Source organism: Bactrocera neohumeralis, chromosome 3 (assembly GCF_024586455.1).
Source record: "Bactrocera neohumeralis isolate Rockhampton chromosome 3, APGP_CSIRO_Bneo_wtdbg2-racon-allhic-juicebox.fasta_v2, whole genome shotgun sequence".
In the NCBI taxonomy this organism is placed as follows: Eukaryota; Metazoa; Arthropoda; class Insecta; order Diptera; family Tephritidae; genus Bactrocera; species Bactrocera neohumeralis.
This window is the reverse complement of record NC_065920.1, coordinates 76508973-76525903: the sequence shown is the minus strand read 5'-3', so window position 1 is coordinate 76525903 and position 16931 is coordinate 76508973. Positions and strand designations below refer to the sequence as shown.

General features: G+C 39.5%; 3 protein-coding genes across 5 annotated transcripts in view; 2 read left to right on the top strand and 1 right to left on the bottom strand.

Moving 5' to 3' along the window:
* The first annotated feature begins 97 nt into the window (after positions 1 to 97).
* Positions 98 to 2452, top strand: LOC126752151 (uncharacterized). 3 transcript variants are annotated; one of them, XM_050462752.1, is made up of 6 exons: positions 98 to 148; positions 231 to 300; positions 381 to 483; positions 552 to 929; positions 983 to 1111; positions 1313 to 2452. In XM_050462752.1, exons 3-6 carry the CDS (start codon positions 391 to 393, stop codon positions 2399 to 2401), a joined length of 1689 nt encoding a protein of 562 aa, XP_050318709.1. In that variant the 5' UTR covers positions 98 to 148; positions 231 to 300; positions 381 to 390; the 3' UTR covers positions 2402 to 2452. The 3 variants fall into 3 exon arrangements, with proteins under 3 accessions (XP_050318709.1, XP_050318708.1, XP_050318710.1); XM_050462751.1 differs by having other exon boundaries at positions 123 to 171; XM_050462753.1 differs by having other exon boundaries at positions 123 to 179; positions 241 to 300.
* On the bottom strand, positions 2442 to 8365 carry LOC126752159 (uncharacterized). Its single transcript, XM_050462762.1, has 12 exons — positions 8220 to 8365; positions 7983 to 8103; positions 7793 to 7927; positions 7538 to 7725; positions 7344 to 7478; positions 6839 to 6960; positions 6614 to 6776; positions 6403 to 6542; positions 5124 to 5218; positions 4946 to 5050; positions 4189 to 4870; positions 2442 to 3788 (listed from the first exon to the last, which is right to left on the bottom strand). The coding sequence occupies exons 1-12, from the start codon at positions 8359 to 8361 to the stop codon at positions 2523 to 2525; spliced, it is 3294 nt and encodes a 1097-aa protein (XP_050318719.1). The 5' UTR covers positions 8362 to 8365; the 3' UTR covers positions 2442 to 2522.
* Positions 8366 to 16407: 8042 nt separating this feature from the next.
* The window catches only part of LOC126752139 (serine-rich adhesin for platelets), a 226881-nt gene continuing 226357 nt past the window's right edge, over positions 16408 to 16931 (top strand). Inside the window, exon 1 of the mRNA XM_050462719.1 lies at positions 16408 to 16827. The gene's annotated coding sequence lies outside the window, so the exon portion shown is untranslated. The remainder of the gene's footprint in view (positions 16828 to 16931) is intronic.

Below are 16931 nucleotides of genomic sequence, written 5' to 3'. Positions count from 1 at the left end.
AATTTTTGTTGCATTTATTCCTTGCATTAAAACTTAATTAATAGTTAAAAGAAAAATTCTGTGTATTATGTTTTGATATGTTCAATATGGTAGCACTTTGGATTATTTGTTTTTCAAATTGACCGCCGATGGACAAAGTTAACAAGTGGTAATATCAACTGATGAAAAAATGTATTTTGGTAATAAATATATGTTATAATATTTGTAATTGATTATTTTCTTAATTTTAGGTATTTTCAGATTCAAAGCTACACATACAAATTTAGTTTTTCCAGTACTTGCATTTACCAGTTATTACATGTAAGATTTATCTCTACTTCGATATTATGTGTGATAACAAAATCTTATATGTATGCGTTGGTTATTTGTTTTTGTTATAGCCTTACGCGAATGTCTTCATATTCTTTTCGTGGTGCAGTCAAAACATGGATTCCCCGTGAGGAGGAGCAAACTGCGCCACACACCGCAACAGATTCCCAACAGGTGAGCTAGTGAAATCAAAATGAATGACCTTGAATAACCTAACCGCATTTATTCTTCTCACCCATCAGCTACAACTCAGTAAGTCTGCACAACAGCTGTACTCAGATCCCGCCAATGATAAATGGTCTGTAAAACAACTTATGAGTCTTCTACGCCTCTACGGTGCGCATCAATGTCTTTGGGACACACGTCATCCTGACAATAGAAATCGCAAATTTCGTAGAGCAGCGCTTATTGATATTACAGCGGCTATGGGGGAGGGTAATACATGTGCACAGGTCTTGCAAAAGATCAATGTCTTGCGTGCCACTTATAGATACGAGAAACGGCGCATTAAACAGCGCATACGCAGAGGCATAGGCGCCAAAACGAAACTCAGGTGGTTCGCATTAGCCGATTCCTTCCTGAGGAATGTGCCTAGGTCCGAGATAAAAAAAAAGAAAGAGGTACATATGTGTGTTGCTGCTGTTATTATTTAAAAATCCATTTTTTCGTTAAGGATGCTGATACTGACTCAGATTTAGAAGATGCTATAGTGTTTACTATTGAGCCGGAAGTGTTGACTTCACTGTCAGATGATGAGAATTTTCAAAATGATGATTATTACATTAAAGAAGATTTTGACCAGGTAATTATTGTCGATTTTCTTATTTTTTGCAAATGCATTTATGATGCACAAACAATATCAGCTCTGTTAGTTCTTCAACTTGGACTCTTCCATTATACTTTCACTTTTGTTAATTTTTTCGCATTTCATTTCATCACCACTGTCCAAATTTTGGAAATCTAAAAAAATAGTGCAGTTAACATAAACTCATTCTTTGTTCAGGATAGCATACGTTTCCCAACTGTTAGCACTACTGAGGACGTCGGTCCATCCCTGCGTGAAAGTGAACAAATATCTACAAGTATAAAACGGAAATGGACTACTCATGACTCCTTGCAATTTATTTTTCTGTTACGCTCCTATCCTCTGCTTTGGCAGTTGGACATAAACGACCCCTTAGTGACGGAGCAACAGGCCACACAGCAAGAAAAAGCCATCGAAGATATTTCCCATACGATGCAATTGCCAAAGCAACGCTTGCGCAGACGCTTAGAAACTTTTCTGGACACATACCGTCGTGAGACGGAAGCTATTAAACAGGATAACCAACATAAACCGCGTTTTGCTTGGTGGCCCATGGTACAGGAGTACTTGGAGACGCCCCAGTTGGCGAAAATTAATATCAACGAAAACACGGAGGAGTATAACAGGCGGAAACTTAATGAAATGACGCCATTAAAGCCTTTGACACTTGATGGTAATACTGATGAACCAAACGACGCCTTATATTTAAGTGCGCCATCATCCCCCACCGTGTCACAAATTTTTTCACCAGCTTCGCCAGCAAACAACGAAGATAGCATTAGTAACAACGATACTTACACCGCGGAGCAACAAAATTTTAGCAATCCACCCTTGAAACTCATTTGGAATGGTCTCGAGGACGACCTCCTCGAGGGTAAATGGTCGCTTAAACATTCAGTGAAGTTTTTGCGTCTCTATGGTGCACATCGCTGCCTGTGGGATCTTAATGACCCTGACTACCGCTCGCGTGAAATGCGCGCGGCTGCTATCGAGGATATTGCCGCGGCTATGGGTTATGGTCTGGACGCTGATTATGTTGCAAAGAAAATAAAAATCTTCCGCATTACATACATGCAGCATCGGAAGCGCATGCTTGAGGCCATTAAGCAGAATAGAGCGCCGGACGTGCAGTTGCGTTGGTTCCCTTTGGCCGATAGTTTTTTGCGTCCACACATCGGCTTGCGCTCGATCAAAGAGCAGGAGCGCGAAATGCCACAATTCGATTTTCAATATGTTTACGCGAATTTAAATTTAATTGATCCCAGTCTGCTGGCGGATCTAAAGTGAGGCTTGTGCTGAGGAATAACTGTAATAAAAACTATTGTCTTCTAAGTAAAATTTTATATATTTTCATTGATTTCTGTTTTCTTTGCATAAAAATATAAATTTACAAGAACATTAGTCGCCACTAAGCCACGTCTTCATTGCCCTCCTCGGTGCCCTTCAATTCCACAACCGATGCGAGTGGCCTTAATCTTTTATCTTTCAATTGTTGCCCCCGTTTTGCTATGCAAATTTTTCCCGCCTTTCTGATACGCTCTATGTCCTGCTTGGTACCATAGATTTTCGACGGTTTCCCACAACCACAGGGGCAAACAACGATGCCCACCTTACCGGGTGGTAATTTGATTTTTGGTATCGCACCACTAGTTGTGGGCCCATCAACTAATGTCTCGTTTGTACTCCGCTGTGCTATTAGAGTTGGTTCTTTGTGATGTACGTTCGCGCTTCTCTCACTCGGCTGGCTACGGCCACGTTGTTCCAGTGTTTTTGATATGCTGCGAGGACCACGAAAGCATTGTAGCATTGTGCTGATGTCACTGCCTCCAGGACCGGGATAACGAAATGCCTCGTTCTTCCACACATTCCTCGGTTCTTTACGCTTATCGGGCTTACGCTCAAGAGAACGGGCTTGCAGTAGCTTAGCCGGCATATCCGGATATGATTCGAACGTAAAGTTGTCTTTCATATCGTGCTCTCCTTGACTGGGTTGTTGCTGTTGTTGCCGCTGTAGGTGGCGTGGCAACATGTCACGCCGACTTAAACGTTCTGTAAATTGTTCAACAAAAGGATCGTCTACACCAAATCTTCTGTAGTCCACTAAATATGGTGCATTTTCGGGTGGATGTTTTAGTGCCAAACTTGTGCCTCTCGTGGGCGTTCGTTCGTTACTTCTCGCGCGTGTGATATGCGGTGTCCCAGCGTACGGAGAAACATGTCGACTTGTGTATGGTGTAACGCGACGGCTAGAGTGTGGTGAGTTCGAGCGGGAGGTATATGGCGTGTCTGGATGGCTGGAATATGGTGTTGTAGCGCGGGTGGAGTATGGTGTGGCGGCGTGACTGGAGTAGGGTGTATCTAAGCGATTGGAGTAGGGTGAATTGGGTCGAGTGGAGTGTGGTGTACCGGCGCGTGTGGAATATGGTGTATTGTTGCGTGTAGAATATGAAGTGTTGCTACGTGTAGAATGTCCTGTACCTGGTCGACTAGAGCTTCGTGTTCGCGACGATCCTCTACCACGATGGCTATGATGTGACTTGCTTGGCTTTAAGCGACTTCTTGACTCTCTATTTGACAAGGCAGATCTTCTAATCATTTCTTCTAGACACAATATGAGTGGCAGCAGCAGTAGCAACAAGCAAATCGCAACAAATGCACCAAACCAGTAGAGATTCTGTTGGAGAAAAGAGTTGTGAACATACAGTAGAGATAGAAATTGAAATTAGTAGTAAAAGGCGGTGTTTAATATAAAATAACTATTAGTCTAGTCTATATTTCTTATGAACTATACTCGTATAGTTAAGTAGTAAAGCCAAGGCCGTAGAAAGAAAACCGGAGTCCGGAAAGATACAAGTGAGAATCCTTCCCCGATCTTCTCCGCCCCCTCTCTCTCTCTATCTCGTTAACTGAGTCGATTTAAACTCTAATAAATCGAATTCGTACCAACTTTAATCAGCGCCTTAAGGTAGGCAACAATATCGAACATAAATATCGATTGTCTAACGGTTTAGATATTTTACAAAGTTCATAAACGATTAATTCAGCTTCTTTCTAGTAATTTTCTCCTAACTTACCATTGATGGCACCAGACACTCACAAGCCGGCGTCTTTAGTGACTTGTAGAGCTGCGCTACGGATTTACAGTTAGTACCCTTTGCGCTCGCTGATTGGGATATGCTCCTCCTTAGTGGCTCTTTGCCCGCATTGAAGATCGCACGTAAATTTTTCGTTAATTCCGTTATGCCGTCAAATTCGCCTGTGCCATCCCTATTGGCTTTCAATTGTGTGGGTAGGTCTTGTAGCAATGCCTCGACGCGCCATGTGGTTCTGTATAATTTATCCATTTCGCTGGCCACTTGTCCGTGCAGCGACACAGCCATAGTGTTGCCAATGGCATGTGTACAATTGAGCTCTTGCAGAGCTTTAATTTTAGTCAGCCGATTGGCGTGCCAGATTAAAGCGAATGGTTCTATATTTTTAGGCGCATACACTGCGACTTTCAACATTTCCACATATATGTCCTGTATTATGGTTTTGTTGATGCGAAACCGTTCAAAGTTTTCGGTGGAACTCGGTTTGGTAGTTGTTGCGCGTTTCACACGTTTCGGCAGGGTTTCAATCGTCTTTAAAGCCGCTTCGATATCACTCGTGCTAGTGTCGTAGATGCTTTTGGCACTCTTGTGACTGTAATTGTCGAACATTGCAGAGTTGATTATGCAATCGTCAATAATGTCGGATCTGGCAGCATCGACGGCACTGCAAAAGAAAGTATTTTTTTTAATATTGAAAGTAATTTTTGTGTCTAAATACTGTATTGTGCCAATACATTACCGCTTTCCATCGCATATGCCATCCTTCGCCACCATTCCATGCAGAAAGTAGTACATTATTGTCAGCACAAATACCAGGTAGAATACAAATATAAAAGCTGCAGTGCTTTCGCGTACAATATCAAGAAAATTAAAAATATAAATTAGAAAAAAACCTAATTTCACCCACATTGACTTACGTCAGCGGCAAAATGCCTGCAATCCATTTACATTTGCGGCAATATAGCGAGCCAAGGTACCAAAGTGGCATGAATATAAGTGCGAGGAAAACTATCTGAAAAAAAATGCTGTATGTATATGCGGTTGGAAAATCCGGGCTTCATTGAGCCATTTTTTTTCTGATAGTAGTGTTAAGTGTTCCATAAGTCGGCTATAACCGCGTAAGCAGTGTCTACGCCAGTAAAGAAAGAAGTGTTAAGTGAATCGCTGCTGAGGTAACCTCTAAAAAAGCCTGCTCCCTACCTTTTCTATTCTTTATCGGACTTCGGTGTCTTCGGGCTCAATAACGCATTCTCTAATGACTGTAATACATTAAGTTTAAGGTCTTTTTGTCATTTACGTTAACTGTTTTGAAGAAAGTCTAATCATGTAATACGATCTAGACTTCAAATGTAGACCTCTCCTACCTATCTCGCTTCCTCGTTGCACGAAACTTAAACACTCTCCCCCACCTACCACATTCACAAACTGAACGAAGGAATACAGACTTGACCTTAATATCTCAGTCGTTGGCGTTAAGATTCCGACTTTCAATAACCCTAAGATTTTGGATGTGACTTTCGACAGTCTGTGCTCCTTCACTCCTCACACGATTGTAATTATTGCCAAAGTACAGAGCCGCAACAAAATCCTTAAGTCGCTAACCGGCAGCACATGGGGAAAAGACAAATAAACGTTGTTGACAACATACAAGGCAATCGGTCGGCCGGTCCTTAACTACGCCGCACCAATATGGTCGCCTGGATGCAGTGAAACACAGACGAGGAAGCTGCAATCATGTCAGAACTCTGCACTTCGGACTACGGCAGGATGCCTCTTGATGTCTCCCGTCGAGCCCCTGCATAGCGCTGTCCGTATGCTCCCAGTTAAGGAGCATAATAAAATCCTCTCCAAGCAATTTCCGTTGGGGTGCTTTCGCAGAAATCCTTTCTCCAGTCACCTGCCGCCTCCTAAGAGCATCAAGAGGTCCTTCATCAACTATGTCGAAGTAAGACAATCGACTTCAGACATGCACACAGTGGTGCCATGAACACCTTCGCCGACTCCCTCTCAGTGAATGGCGTACTTGGAGTAAAACCGCCATCCACTGCAGGCGAAGAGCTCAAGTTTCCGCGAGAAAGGAGAGTGATCCTTATACCACATATGAAAAAATCGATAAAACTTCGATAATAAAAAATCAGTCCATGTCTGCGAGAGCGTATCAATTTTATGTAAATATAAGATTCGTATAATACTTACCAACATCATTAATATGCTTGCAACATATCCAAAGGTTATGAGAGTATCCGGAAACTCGATATATCCAGCGCCCCTCGAGACTTCACGCAGGTTTTCTTTAAGTTCATACATCTTATTTGCTCTCTGCTGCAAACTAGTGCCTAAAACGACGATATTAGGTAATTAATTGAGTAAGTTTCGCGAAAGCATTAAACGATTTTGGTTGTCGTACCGAGTGCCTTCAATTTAGTTTCAATATTTTGCAAATTTTTATCGATGGTATTTGCGAATTCCAGACTTCTATCGTTATTTTTGACATGTTCCGTTAGCATTTCGTCAGATAGAGTTTCAAGTTCTCGATAATAGTTGTAGAATGCGCGATTTTGTTGCATAACCTGGCGGTCCAAATTTGGGGGTAATTAATTAATGTAGTTGAAAGGCAATCTATAGGTTTTACCTTGTATACGACATTTGCGAAGTCCTCTCTCACTCTACGTACCGATTGCAGAGCTTTCCGACTCTCCATGGTATTCACAATCTTCGCGAATCTCGTTGCGTTTGTGTCATAGTAGCGCCAAGCTGGAAATTTAGAAGACGTTTTTGGTAAAATACTGTTAAGGCTACGATAAATCTGTTAAAAGTTAAAATGTAAAATGGGAACTAACAGTCGATATATTCAAAAGTTTGTGAGGACTGAAATGCAAGCCGGAGATGAAAATAATTAAGGTAATATTTTTTAGTTTCTGAAGAGCTTTATTAGCTCATTAGTTTCATCAGTAGACTGTGCTGAGATAACCTTACTCTTCAACTAAAAATTATTTCAAGTCAAAATCAAAGCTTCATGTTGACTTTACCCCGAATTAAGAGAAAGAGCTCGTATAGCTTTCTACCAATATGTTGACTTTATCCCGAGTTACGAGAAAAAGCTCTGTTTTTTTTTTTTTAGTAATGGGGCTACTTACAGTCCAAGAAATGCAACATATAGGCATTACAGTGCGCGAACGTCTCCAATAATTCATCAATATCACTTTTGTAGTTCACTAGATTCAAATTATCTACGCTTCGAAAGCTTTCGCCTAAATATGGTTGAGCTTTTTCTGCAAAAAATCATATCAAGCTTGCAAAAAAAGCTTTGAAATAAAAGCTTCAGAAATACTTTCAATGGCTCTGTGAAATTTGGTCGAGAGTTGATTGACGTTCTCCAAAGGGCGTGCAAAATTGACATTTTCCAATTTGTCTATGATTTCATTAATGCTTTCGTCGGCAAGCTTCAGACGCCAAGCACGATCTTCCTTCGTTTTACGGATATTTTTATTAGCGGTGAGCATTATAGCAATAGAAAAGCTTAAATGCCAAAGAAAAAATAACGAGTGAGTTGCCTTGGAACTTTATAAACTATAAAGTGACTCACAATAAGAACACGCAAGTTATCACGACCAAAATGTAGCACATGCAAAACCACATGCTCAATTCTTTACTGATTTCATTGTCCAAGTAGCGATAGAGCGGCGTGCCCACTCGCCAACGGTATATGACATATGCAATGCTGTAAATTAGTCTAAAAGTAATTAAATTTTCTAAAAAAAAGTAATGTCACTTACCCGCATATAGTTACCAAAATGCCTAAAATGAGCAGATAAATTAGAAGTGGGTAGTCTGATAACAGTGGCAGGAATTCACCACTGCGAAAGCGTTCACCATAACCCACACTAGTTGCGTAACCTGCAAGCAAATTTCGTTTGAATGAGAGCTATGCACTTCCTTAAGTGACTTTTAGTGTTTGTAAGCTGCCAAAGTCTACTTTTAGGCGCTCAAGCTTATGCTATAACGGCTCCTACCATCTGGCAACTCATCTGCTGCGGATAAGCCAACAAAAGCATCGCCGATACTATACATCCATCCTGGTGAGCAGCTGCTTTGCTTCCTTCCGCGCGCCAAGTTCAGCTCAAAGCCCCTGGCAGGGTTATTGTTTGCCCACATGACTTAGGCGGTTTAAGATTTATTTTTACTTCAGCTATAATATTTTTTATTCCTTTCTCTAGGTGTTTCCATAAAAATACATTTTAGTACGTTTCATCTATCGACAATTTCAAAAACTTAAAAGAAATTTATTTTCAAATATTTTGATTATTTTCCGTTAAAATAAGTGCACAATATAATTTTTATACTATGTTCACACACAACAAAAGCTAATACAACCAAAATATATTTGATTTAAAAGCTTAATATTTATTAAAAAATTATAATATCTCAAATATTTCGTTTGAAAATTTTTACATTCGATTTGGCATTGAAAAATGGAAAACAAAATTTCAAAAATGTTTGAAATTTCTAACTTTCTAATAATTTGGGATTTTTTTTAAGTTTTGTAATGTGAAATAAGGTGTTCATGATTGGAAAATTGTAAGGTTTTGTGTTGAGATGGTGAATAATTTCGTATTCGTAAAAATTGCTCAAACTATTTTTAAACAAATGATTTGAGTAATTGTACATTATACTTTTTTGATTATAAAAGATCGCAAAGATTAAGTGAAACACTCACATATTTTTGCCAATGGGTGCTTTGTCCTATATGTATTGATTTCATTTATGAACTAGTGAAACACTCACTCAATATATACTCGTACTCCTGTCTTTAATTTAGTGAGAGTGAGTGTTAAATGTTCCACTTGTTCAGTATAGGATTAACTCAATGTTTTGCTAATGGGTACTTATTTGAGTTAATCTATACTGAACCAGTGAAATATATGCTATTTTTTACAATTAAATTAAAATGGTATTCTTTCAAAGATACTTTTTATATTGGCCTATACGTCTAGTACATATAATTAAATATACTGGTCCTTAGTAATCTCAGGTGGAGGTACAGTTTAATTTGAGCTGAAGTACTTGTATTCTTGATACGGGTTGTTGTGTCCTTTTCTTTGGGAGTGTTTTTTTACGTGGCGGGTTTCAAGCCCAGCACACAAACCTGGGGAGGATGATTCACCTTCTCAGTTCAGCTCGCCTTCGAAGGGATAGTTTTTGGATACTTGCTCGAAGATCGGAAGTCGTGAGCTGTTTCAGCTATATGTAAAAGAAGCGTTTCTGGCCACTCCCAAGTACTCTCAGAGAACTTTTCCTAACTTACGTATACTTTCACACATGGCTTCAACAATCGAACGCAAAATAACTCTTGCCAATAGGTGCTACTTCGGACTGAGTAGGCAACTAAAAACTAAAGTCCTCAATCGACGAACAAAAACTAAATTCTACAGGTCATTCATCATTACCGTCCTGCTATATGGTGCAGATGTATGGACGATGATAACATCTAATATCTCGGCGTTACGAGTTTTCGAGAAAAAAGTTCTGCGGAAGATTTATGGTTTTTTGCGCATTGGCAACGGCGAATATCGCAGTCGATGGAACGATGAGCTGTACGTCAACGTATTTTGCGAACTTTAAAAGCGACTTGAAATCAAACTTTGATACTTCATCTAGTCCCTTGAACTGCGAAGCTCCTAGATATCTAAGCCGATCATATACAGCTTGGATGTGATGTCAGTATGTAAGTGACTAAGCCAACAACCGTCCTGTAGTCTTTCCGAGTCCATGTGAGTACAAGGTTTCCGTGTTTTCCCTCAGTTCCCTTACACATGATCTTGATGATTCTGCATACCTCCTAGGCATTCCATCTTACCTGATCCGTCTGTTAGCCTTTTCAGAAATTTAATTGTGTATACTTAGTTTTTAACGACTTGCATATTTCATGAGCTGGTACCCAATATATATGCAGCCGCTTTCCGACAGCCGTACATCTACTGCCTACCAGCCTTTAAGGATATTCTCTGACGAAATGCGATGTGAGATTATTGCTTTAATTGCCGCTTGGTTATCTACGTCTATATTAATATTCGCAAAGGCGGGCTGGGAGATATTGCAGTATTCAGCAAGCTTAAAGGGTTGCCTGAGATCCAGCTCTGAGCAAAATATAGATTCCGGTTCCCACTCGAACAACCATTTTTGATCCGTCTGTATAATACCTAGCGCTGCGAATTTTACAGCTGAGCTTTCCACTGCAGTGTCGATTGGTGGTAGGTTCAGTAACTTTTCTGTTGCAGCCGTTGGATTGGTTCTTAGAGAACAGTAAGTCGCTGTATCTACGCCATCGGTTTTCTCTAAGAACTTTTGCTGATAGTGATCCACAACACCAAAGCACCGTAAAGCAAAATTGGCGTGAGTATTGCTGCGTAACATCTTCATTATTTTAATATAAAGAAAATCTCAGTCGAAAGTCATCGTATTTTGGTGAATGTCTATGGTATATATGGTCTGTAAACTGTAATCGGTCAAGACTCTTGCTAAACTCAAGAAAAACTCACAGAACATTTGGAAGTCCACTCAAGCAGCCATTTCAAAACGTTTAAAAGCGGTCGAATGCATTCAAGAAAATTGATTGAAAGACGATGTTGTATATCAAGAATACTGCTTCAACGCTACAAAAAAAAAGTCGTTTTTGCATCGGGTTGTGACTGCTGATGAAAAATGGATCCATTAAGACGCAAAAACTCCTGTGAGACCTAGCCAACCAGCCAAATCTACAACAAATCCGAATATCCTTGACGTCTAGGTAATGCCTGGTGAAATCCGCAGAAGGTCTTGTATTTAACTTCAACCTCTAATGGGGACTGCCACCGACAACAACTCATATAACTGAAGCGAGCGATTGCCGAAAAACGTTCAGAATTTGACTAGGCATGAGCTAATCATTTAACATCATGACAAAGCTCGTCCTTATGATGAAAGACCGCTTAACAACTATTTGGATTTCAGTTGCATGAAGTTTTGCTTCACCTGCCTTATGGCCCAGACTATGCCCATTATGAATACCTTTTTTCGGGTTAATATAAAACACCCTTACTAAAGAACGATTTATAGTACATCCTAAAAGCGTATAAGAAAAAAAAAACAAAACGCAGAATAACTCTGACCAACAGGTGCTACTTTGGACTTAGTAGGCAATTGAGAAGTAAAGTCCTCTATTGACGAACAAAGACCAAACTCTACAATACAATTATCGCGGGAACGTTCTGCGAAAGATTAATGATCTGGCTAGGCCTGTGCGTATTCAACGCAGTCCCCGCTGAGGTAAGCAGAGGAGAAGAGTCCGGCTACACTTGGAATCTCCAATTAGAAAGATGAGGAAATATTTAATTTACAAAAAATGAAATATGTTTTCAAGTTTTTCGAAACAAGACATGAGTTATTCTATCTGTTAATAAGAAAAATTTGGAACCCGTTACGCGAAGGATCCACCCTAAACAGATACTTAGCGAATATTTAATTAATCTGTTCTCGACTATCGTGGCTATTCATTACCAATTATCGCTGCTAATCACAACTATGATCAAGTGTAACCAATCGCAATATCCACAAGATCGTCTACCTAATTATCACAAAAGAATTCTTTGATTTCGGTTGTATCGTTGTTGTTGTAGCATGTAGAAAACAAATGACCGGAAAGTCTTATTGTGAAATCAACGGCACACATCCAAACACACACTAGCATAAAAGACGCTTCGGTATCTTTGGTAGTATCATTTTTAAACGCCTTCTGGCGTTGCGTTCCTCGCGGCGACAGCGTTTCTTGTTACCACTGACTGCACCAATGAGCCAGTGATATATGGTATTTGAGGAGGTCGACAAGGGAGCGTATGTATGTACTCACTATTCATGCATAAATTTTATTGTAGGAAGTATTCGGTGGCTGCAGTAAAAGGCATGAAAGGCTTCAGGAGTGGTTTTGTACCATATACTTCTTAACTGGTTCAGAACTAGTGCTAAATGAAAGTACTTAGTGATTACAGCAGTTCATAGGCTTCTGATTGTAGAACGGCTTGTATAATATATATTCTAGTAATCCCGCTTTCTGGTATAGGATATGTTAGTTATAGACCCCAAACCACAAAAAATTCGTTGAATAAATTTTCATAATCCACAACTCTTGTTCTATTTGTAGAGTTTAGAAAGTTATATTCGTATATTTAAACAACATAGCCTGTCGAAGTTCAAATGATGATTTGAAAGGCGCAGATAGCCAATTTAACTATATGAGCCTTTCAGAACCTCATTTGAACCTCCAAAGTAGTCTTTGTCTGACATAAGGCTGTTGCTGCTAACGTCAGAAAATCCATTTTACTGCTGGGATTTTCACATTGATCGTTTTAGGCTCTGATTCCACACCGCGCTGTCTGTGTTCGTCTTACAGCGGTATCCAGTTGTCTTGCCTTTTCGAGTTTCCACCGGTGTTCCCTTACGTGTTTCAACTTACCTACAATACATTTAAGCTGCTGCTTAACTTGCCTGCCTTTTTTTTACACGAATTCTTTATTTTTTATTATGACCGTTGCTTCTGTATTGTCTTCGTGACCTTACCGCTTCGCTCCGACTTCTTGCTCATAAATACTTCGCTTATTGCATTTGGTTATCACCTGTTTTGTTTTGTTCTCGAAATTGCTGTCTGTTGTTGGTTAGCTGCCCATATCTTCCTCGAACCGTTTACAACATGTCGTCCATAAATTCAACTGTTGCAATTCATCTCGTATTTATGGACACACATCTCTCTCATATATATGTACAATATATATATAACATATCTCTTCTTTCCTGCGCCAGTAGCGCTTGACCACTTTTTTGATTTGTTTTGTCTGCTTGTTTTGCTCTTGGGTTCGTGCGTTCGGTCTGTGGAGATTTTTGTTTTTCGTTCTTCACCTTCCTTGTTTCATTTTGTAATTTGTTATAGAGATCTACTTTTGGTTTTGTGGTCGGAAAAAATCTATTAAAATTCTTACACGTTACGCATTTTAGGTTTTATGTTTCCTCTATTCGAGACAAAAGCGATACTTCGATGTTTTTTAGTACATAATATGCCTTGTACTGCTAGTAGTGGTGAGGTAAAGACAAGGTTCTTGTAGTGTGTTCGATGTTCATTGAATTATCTCGAAATATCTATTGTGTAAATTCAGCTGGTAGTTTCGTAAATAGCCTGGTTAGTGACAATTTAATCAGTGAATACTTTTCTTAACCATTCAAAGCTGAGTCCACGTTCCTTCATGGAGTGTCTGACCTCACGAGAAATAGCATTAAGTTATTTCATCATCAGGCGGGTGCCAGGTCATAGTGGAATCGTTGGCAACTGCAAAGCCGATAAGCTAACCTCTGGTTCACATCTATGGTTCTCTATGGCGTTTTAGCACAGGACCAATGAACCTCGTGAGCACTTAGCAGGCGCTGGTCGGTGACTCTTTCTTACTGGACATTGTCCAATAGGCATTCATGCAGTAATGATAAAAATCTTGCCAGATGCTAGTTGCCAAAGTAGTATGTTCAGCATACTCAGTCCTTCGCAAGACTGAGATTAAAACATCTGGGCAGTCTTACCTTCGGTGAACCAGTAGTCACAGCCGAAACTGACATTAACCAGTTCAATATATTTGTGACAGGCCCAAAGAGTTTTGTTGATTTGTAAGGGTCTTATGATCTATTATGTAGGAGTTTTAGATGTCACAGCGGACCGGCGACTAAGCTGCCCAAGTGAGACAGGATTGAGGAGATTGAAACATAATAGTTAAACATCCCGGCAGTCTCATCTTCGGCGAACCAGAAGTCACAGCCGAAACTGACATTAACCAGCTCAACAAATTTATGAGCGTTTTGTCGATTTGTAAGGGAATTATGATCTATTATCTACGAGTTTTAGGAACCAAAGCATACCGGCGTACTAAGCTGTCCAAGTAGGATCCCCGTTAAGATCGACCTCTTAATCTAACCTATCATAACGTCGGTCCGTAAATACCCCTCAAGATTTCATGCCACTGATTAGGGTGCAAAATTCATACCAAATCTCTTCTACCAGTTTTTAGATCTTTTGATCTTTGATTTCAAACAGCGAATGATAAGATACTGACATAGTACAGATTTTCGTAAAGAAAAATATTGAATTTGGTGTTCCAATGAGTTAAATCGTTCTGGTTTCTTGGTAATTAGTGGATGTTACGGTAATTTTGTAAAGGTTCTCCGTTCTCTGAGAAAAGTTGTTTGGAAGAGTCCTCAGAAAATTTGAATATATTATAGAATTTGTATTGGTTAGACGAAGGTTTTAGAACTTTATTAAAAAAGTCGGTTGATGAAATCTCAGAAGACAATGACATCTGTACGGATGATTCTATTTAGAAGCGGTTGGTGAGATCATAGGAGAAAATTAAATCTCTACGGACGATTGTGCTTAGAAGATCTTAATAGACAATGAAATCTCTACAGTTGATTCTCAATAACGGTTTTTGAAATATCCGTATTGAGCCTGAGATTGACTGCTGGCCAGCTAATAGCTCGAACTGTCCATTCCTATTGGTAAAAGCAGAGCTGCTAATTATTGAATCCATCAATATTGATTATAAGACTGTGCCGTTGTACAACTACGAGGCATTTACAATCTCAATTAAGTTTAATATATGCAAAATTTGTTTGATGAACTTCAATTTCATACAGCTTCAAAGTCCGTTCAAGTATTCTCCAGGTTTCCTATTTGCCATTATATTAATTCTTCCATTACGCTAACGAAGTCTTTGCCGTGTCATTGCCTTTGGCGAAGACTGGGCCAAACTCAAGCGAATTACCGACTGCTTCTTTGATTCTAACGATTTATCATTTTTTTTGTTTTTTTTCTTCTCACACCAAAATTTACACACAAACACACACACATACATATGTATGTAGCTACCAAAAAGTCAATGTCATCGATTTCTCGTACCTCGTGAGCCACGATGGCCATTAGTGTGGCACGTACCGACTGCAAGAATTATGCTTAAGAATCAGGAATATCCAATGTGTGGCGCACTTAAACACGACCGCTTTTCGTCTAAGCCAACTAACCAGTTTCTTGGCGTGTCACAAAGCCCAACACGACCGCAAAATCAAAGCTGGGCTTGAGGCCGAACGAACATGTTTGAGAGCAAACACGTACGAACACAGTTGCGAGCGCAAAGGTGTGCGCGGAGCCACAGGTAAAGCCAGTCAGACAGCAGCCAACTCGTCACTACTGTGAGTATTATGGCATACAAGCGACCCGCGCGGAAAGTGCAAGGTAACTGTGCTGCTGTGTTTGTTGTTGCTTGTGTATTGTCTTATGCTCGTCTTTCTTTGCAGCCAACCAACTGGCAACGCGCCCAGACTTGTTGAAGCCGGTCTTTTCGGGCGGCCTGTAGCAGCTGAAGCAAGGTAAGTCTCGTGTTAAGAAAGTGCGCCGCGCCGCACCGGGAGAGTGTTTCAGCGTACGATCGATCTTACCAATGCAGTGCTCAGCGGTTTGAGCGTTTACTCGGAATTCAGTTACTTTTTAACGTTGAACTTAAGCGCAACTTGATTTTCGGAACACGTAGCCGCGAAGTTAATTTTGTATTTAGATCTAATAGAATGCGCGAGCGCGGGTACGAGAGTGCAATGCAGCGCAAAGCAAACACATATATAGTGCATATAGTACATAAATCTTGAAAGCGACGTGTTCGAGGCAGAAAAATGCTTAACCAGATCCGTGTGCTAGCGCTTAAGCATAAAAGTAATTGTTTAAGAAGTGAGAAATCCAATAAGAAAATAATCAATAAGTGAAGAATAGTGTTTCAAAGCTCAAAAGCAAAGATAAATCGTTAAAATATGTAAATAGTAACTAATAAATGTGCAAAATATATCAGAAAGTGTGAATATTATAATAATTATTTTGTATAACAACTAAACTAAGTTTGTGCTAAGCTTATTTTTTATATACACAACACTTCCATGTGTCAAATTAACAGTTATTGCCATTATTTCGTGTGCTAAATCGCTTGTGTAGTCTTCCTCAACTGGCTCAGTCACTAAATTTGGCCGTCTGTGCAGGCAATTGCGTCTCAAAACCGCTGGCTGGCATTTACGAATCTCTGCAAGAAATGAAAAAGGTGCTAATTACACGTTTCGAGGTGTGTGCAAACGCAAATTCGTCAGCAATGCTTTATATAAATAAGTGAAAGGCCGCAAATGATTTGCAGTTACAACAAATAAAATTTCAAAATAACAGTACTAATTCAACATTTTCCATTCATAACTTAAATTTTCAAAACTTCACATAATATTAAACAATAACAGTATTTCACTAACCGTCTCAACTAAACATAAGTAACTAAATTTCAACTATAACTAAAACACCTGCACTGCGCAAATCTCAAGAAAAGCGAGTTCTAAACACCACATCAACTTCAGCAACAACACTCAGCATTGAAATAAAACTCTAACCCTTCATATTCCATCAAAAAACACTTCTATCATTTTGGAAGCATTTTTATGTGGATTTACGAAACGGATATCCCAATGAGATTTCATACTAGCGACTAACGGATATTTTTTACGTTATCTTCAAGCGATAATGTCAAATAAGTGAGTAGAAGTTATGATTTTTATAGAATCATATACATATATACAAGTATGTAGACTATGTTTTGTTTTTTAAGTTATTTTACCGAAATTAATTATTGTGTAAA

Bases quoted from the DNA above. Each gene is read 5' to 3' on its own strand.
- LOC126752159 (XM_050462762.1), bottom strand. From the start codon at position 8,361: ATGTGGGCAAACAATAACCCTGCCAGGGGCTTTGAGCTGAACTTGGCG. The intron at 6,777-6,838 runs GTAAAACCTATA...TTGGACCGCCAG, and splicing joins TCGCAAATGTCGTATACAAG to GTTATGCAACAAAATCGCGC. The intron at 4,871-4,945 runs GTAATGTATTGG...TTTCTTTTGCAG, and splicing joins GGCATATGCGATGGAAAGCG to TGCCGTCGATGCTGCCAGAT.
- LOC126752151 (XM_050462751.1), top strand. The intron at 930-982 runs GTACATATGTGT...TTTTTCGTTAAG, and splicing joins AGATAAAAAAAAAGAAAGAG to GATGCTGATACTGACTCAGA. The intron at 1,112-1,312 runs GTAATTATTGTC...TTCTTTGTTCAG, and splicing joins TTAAAGAAGATTTTGACCAG to GATAGCATACGTTTCCCAAC.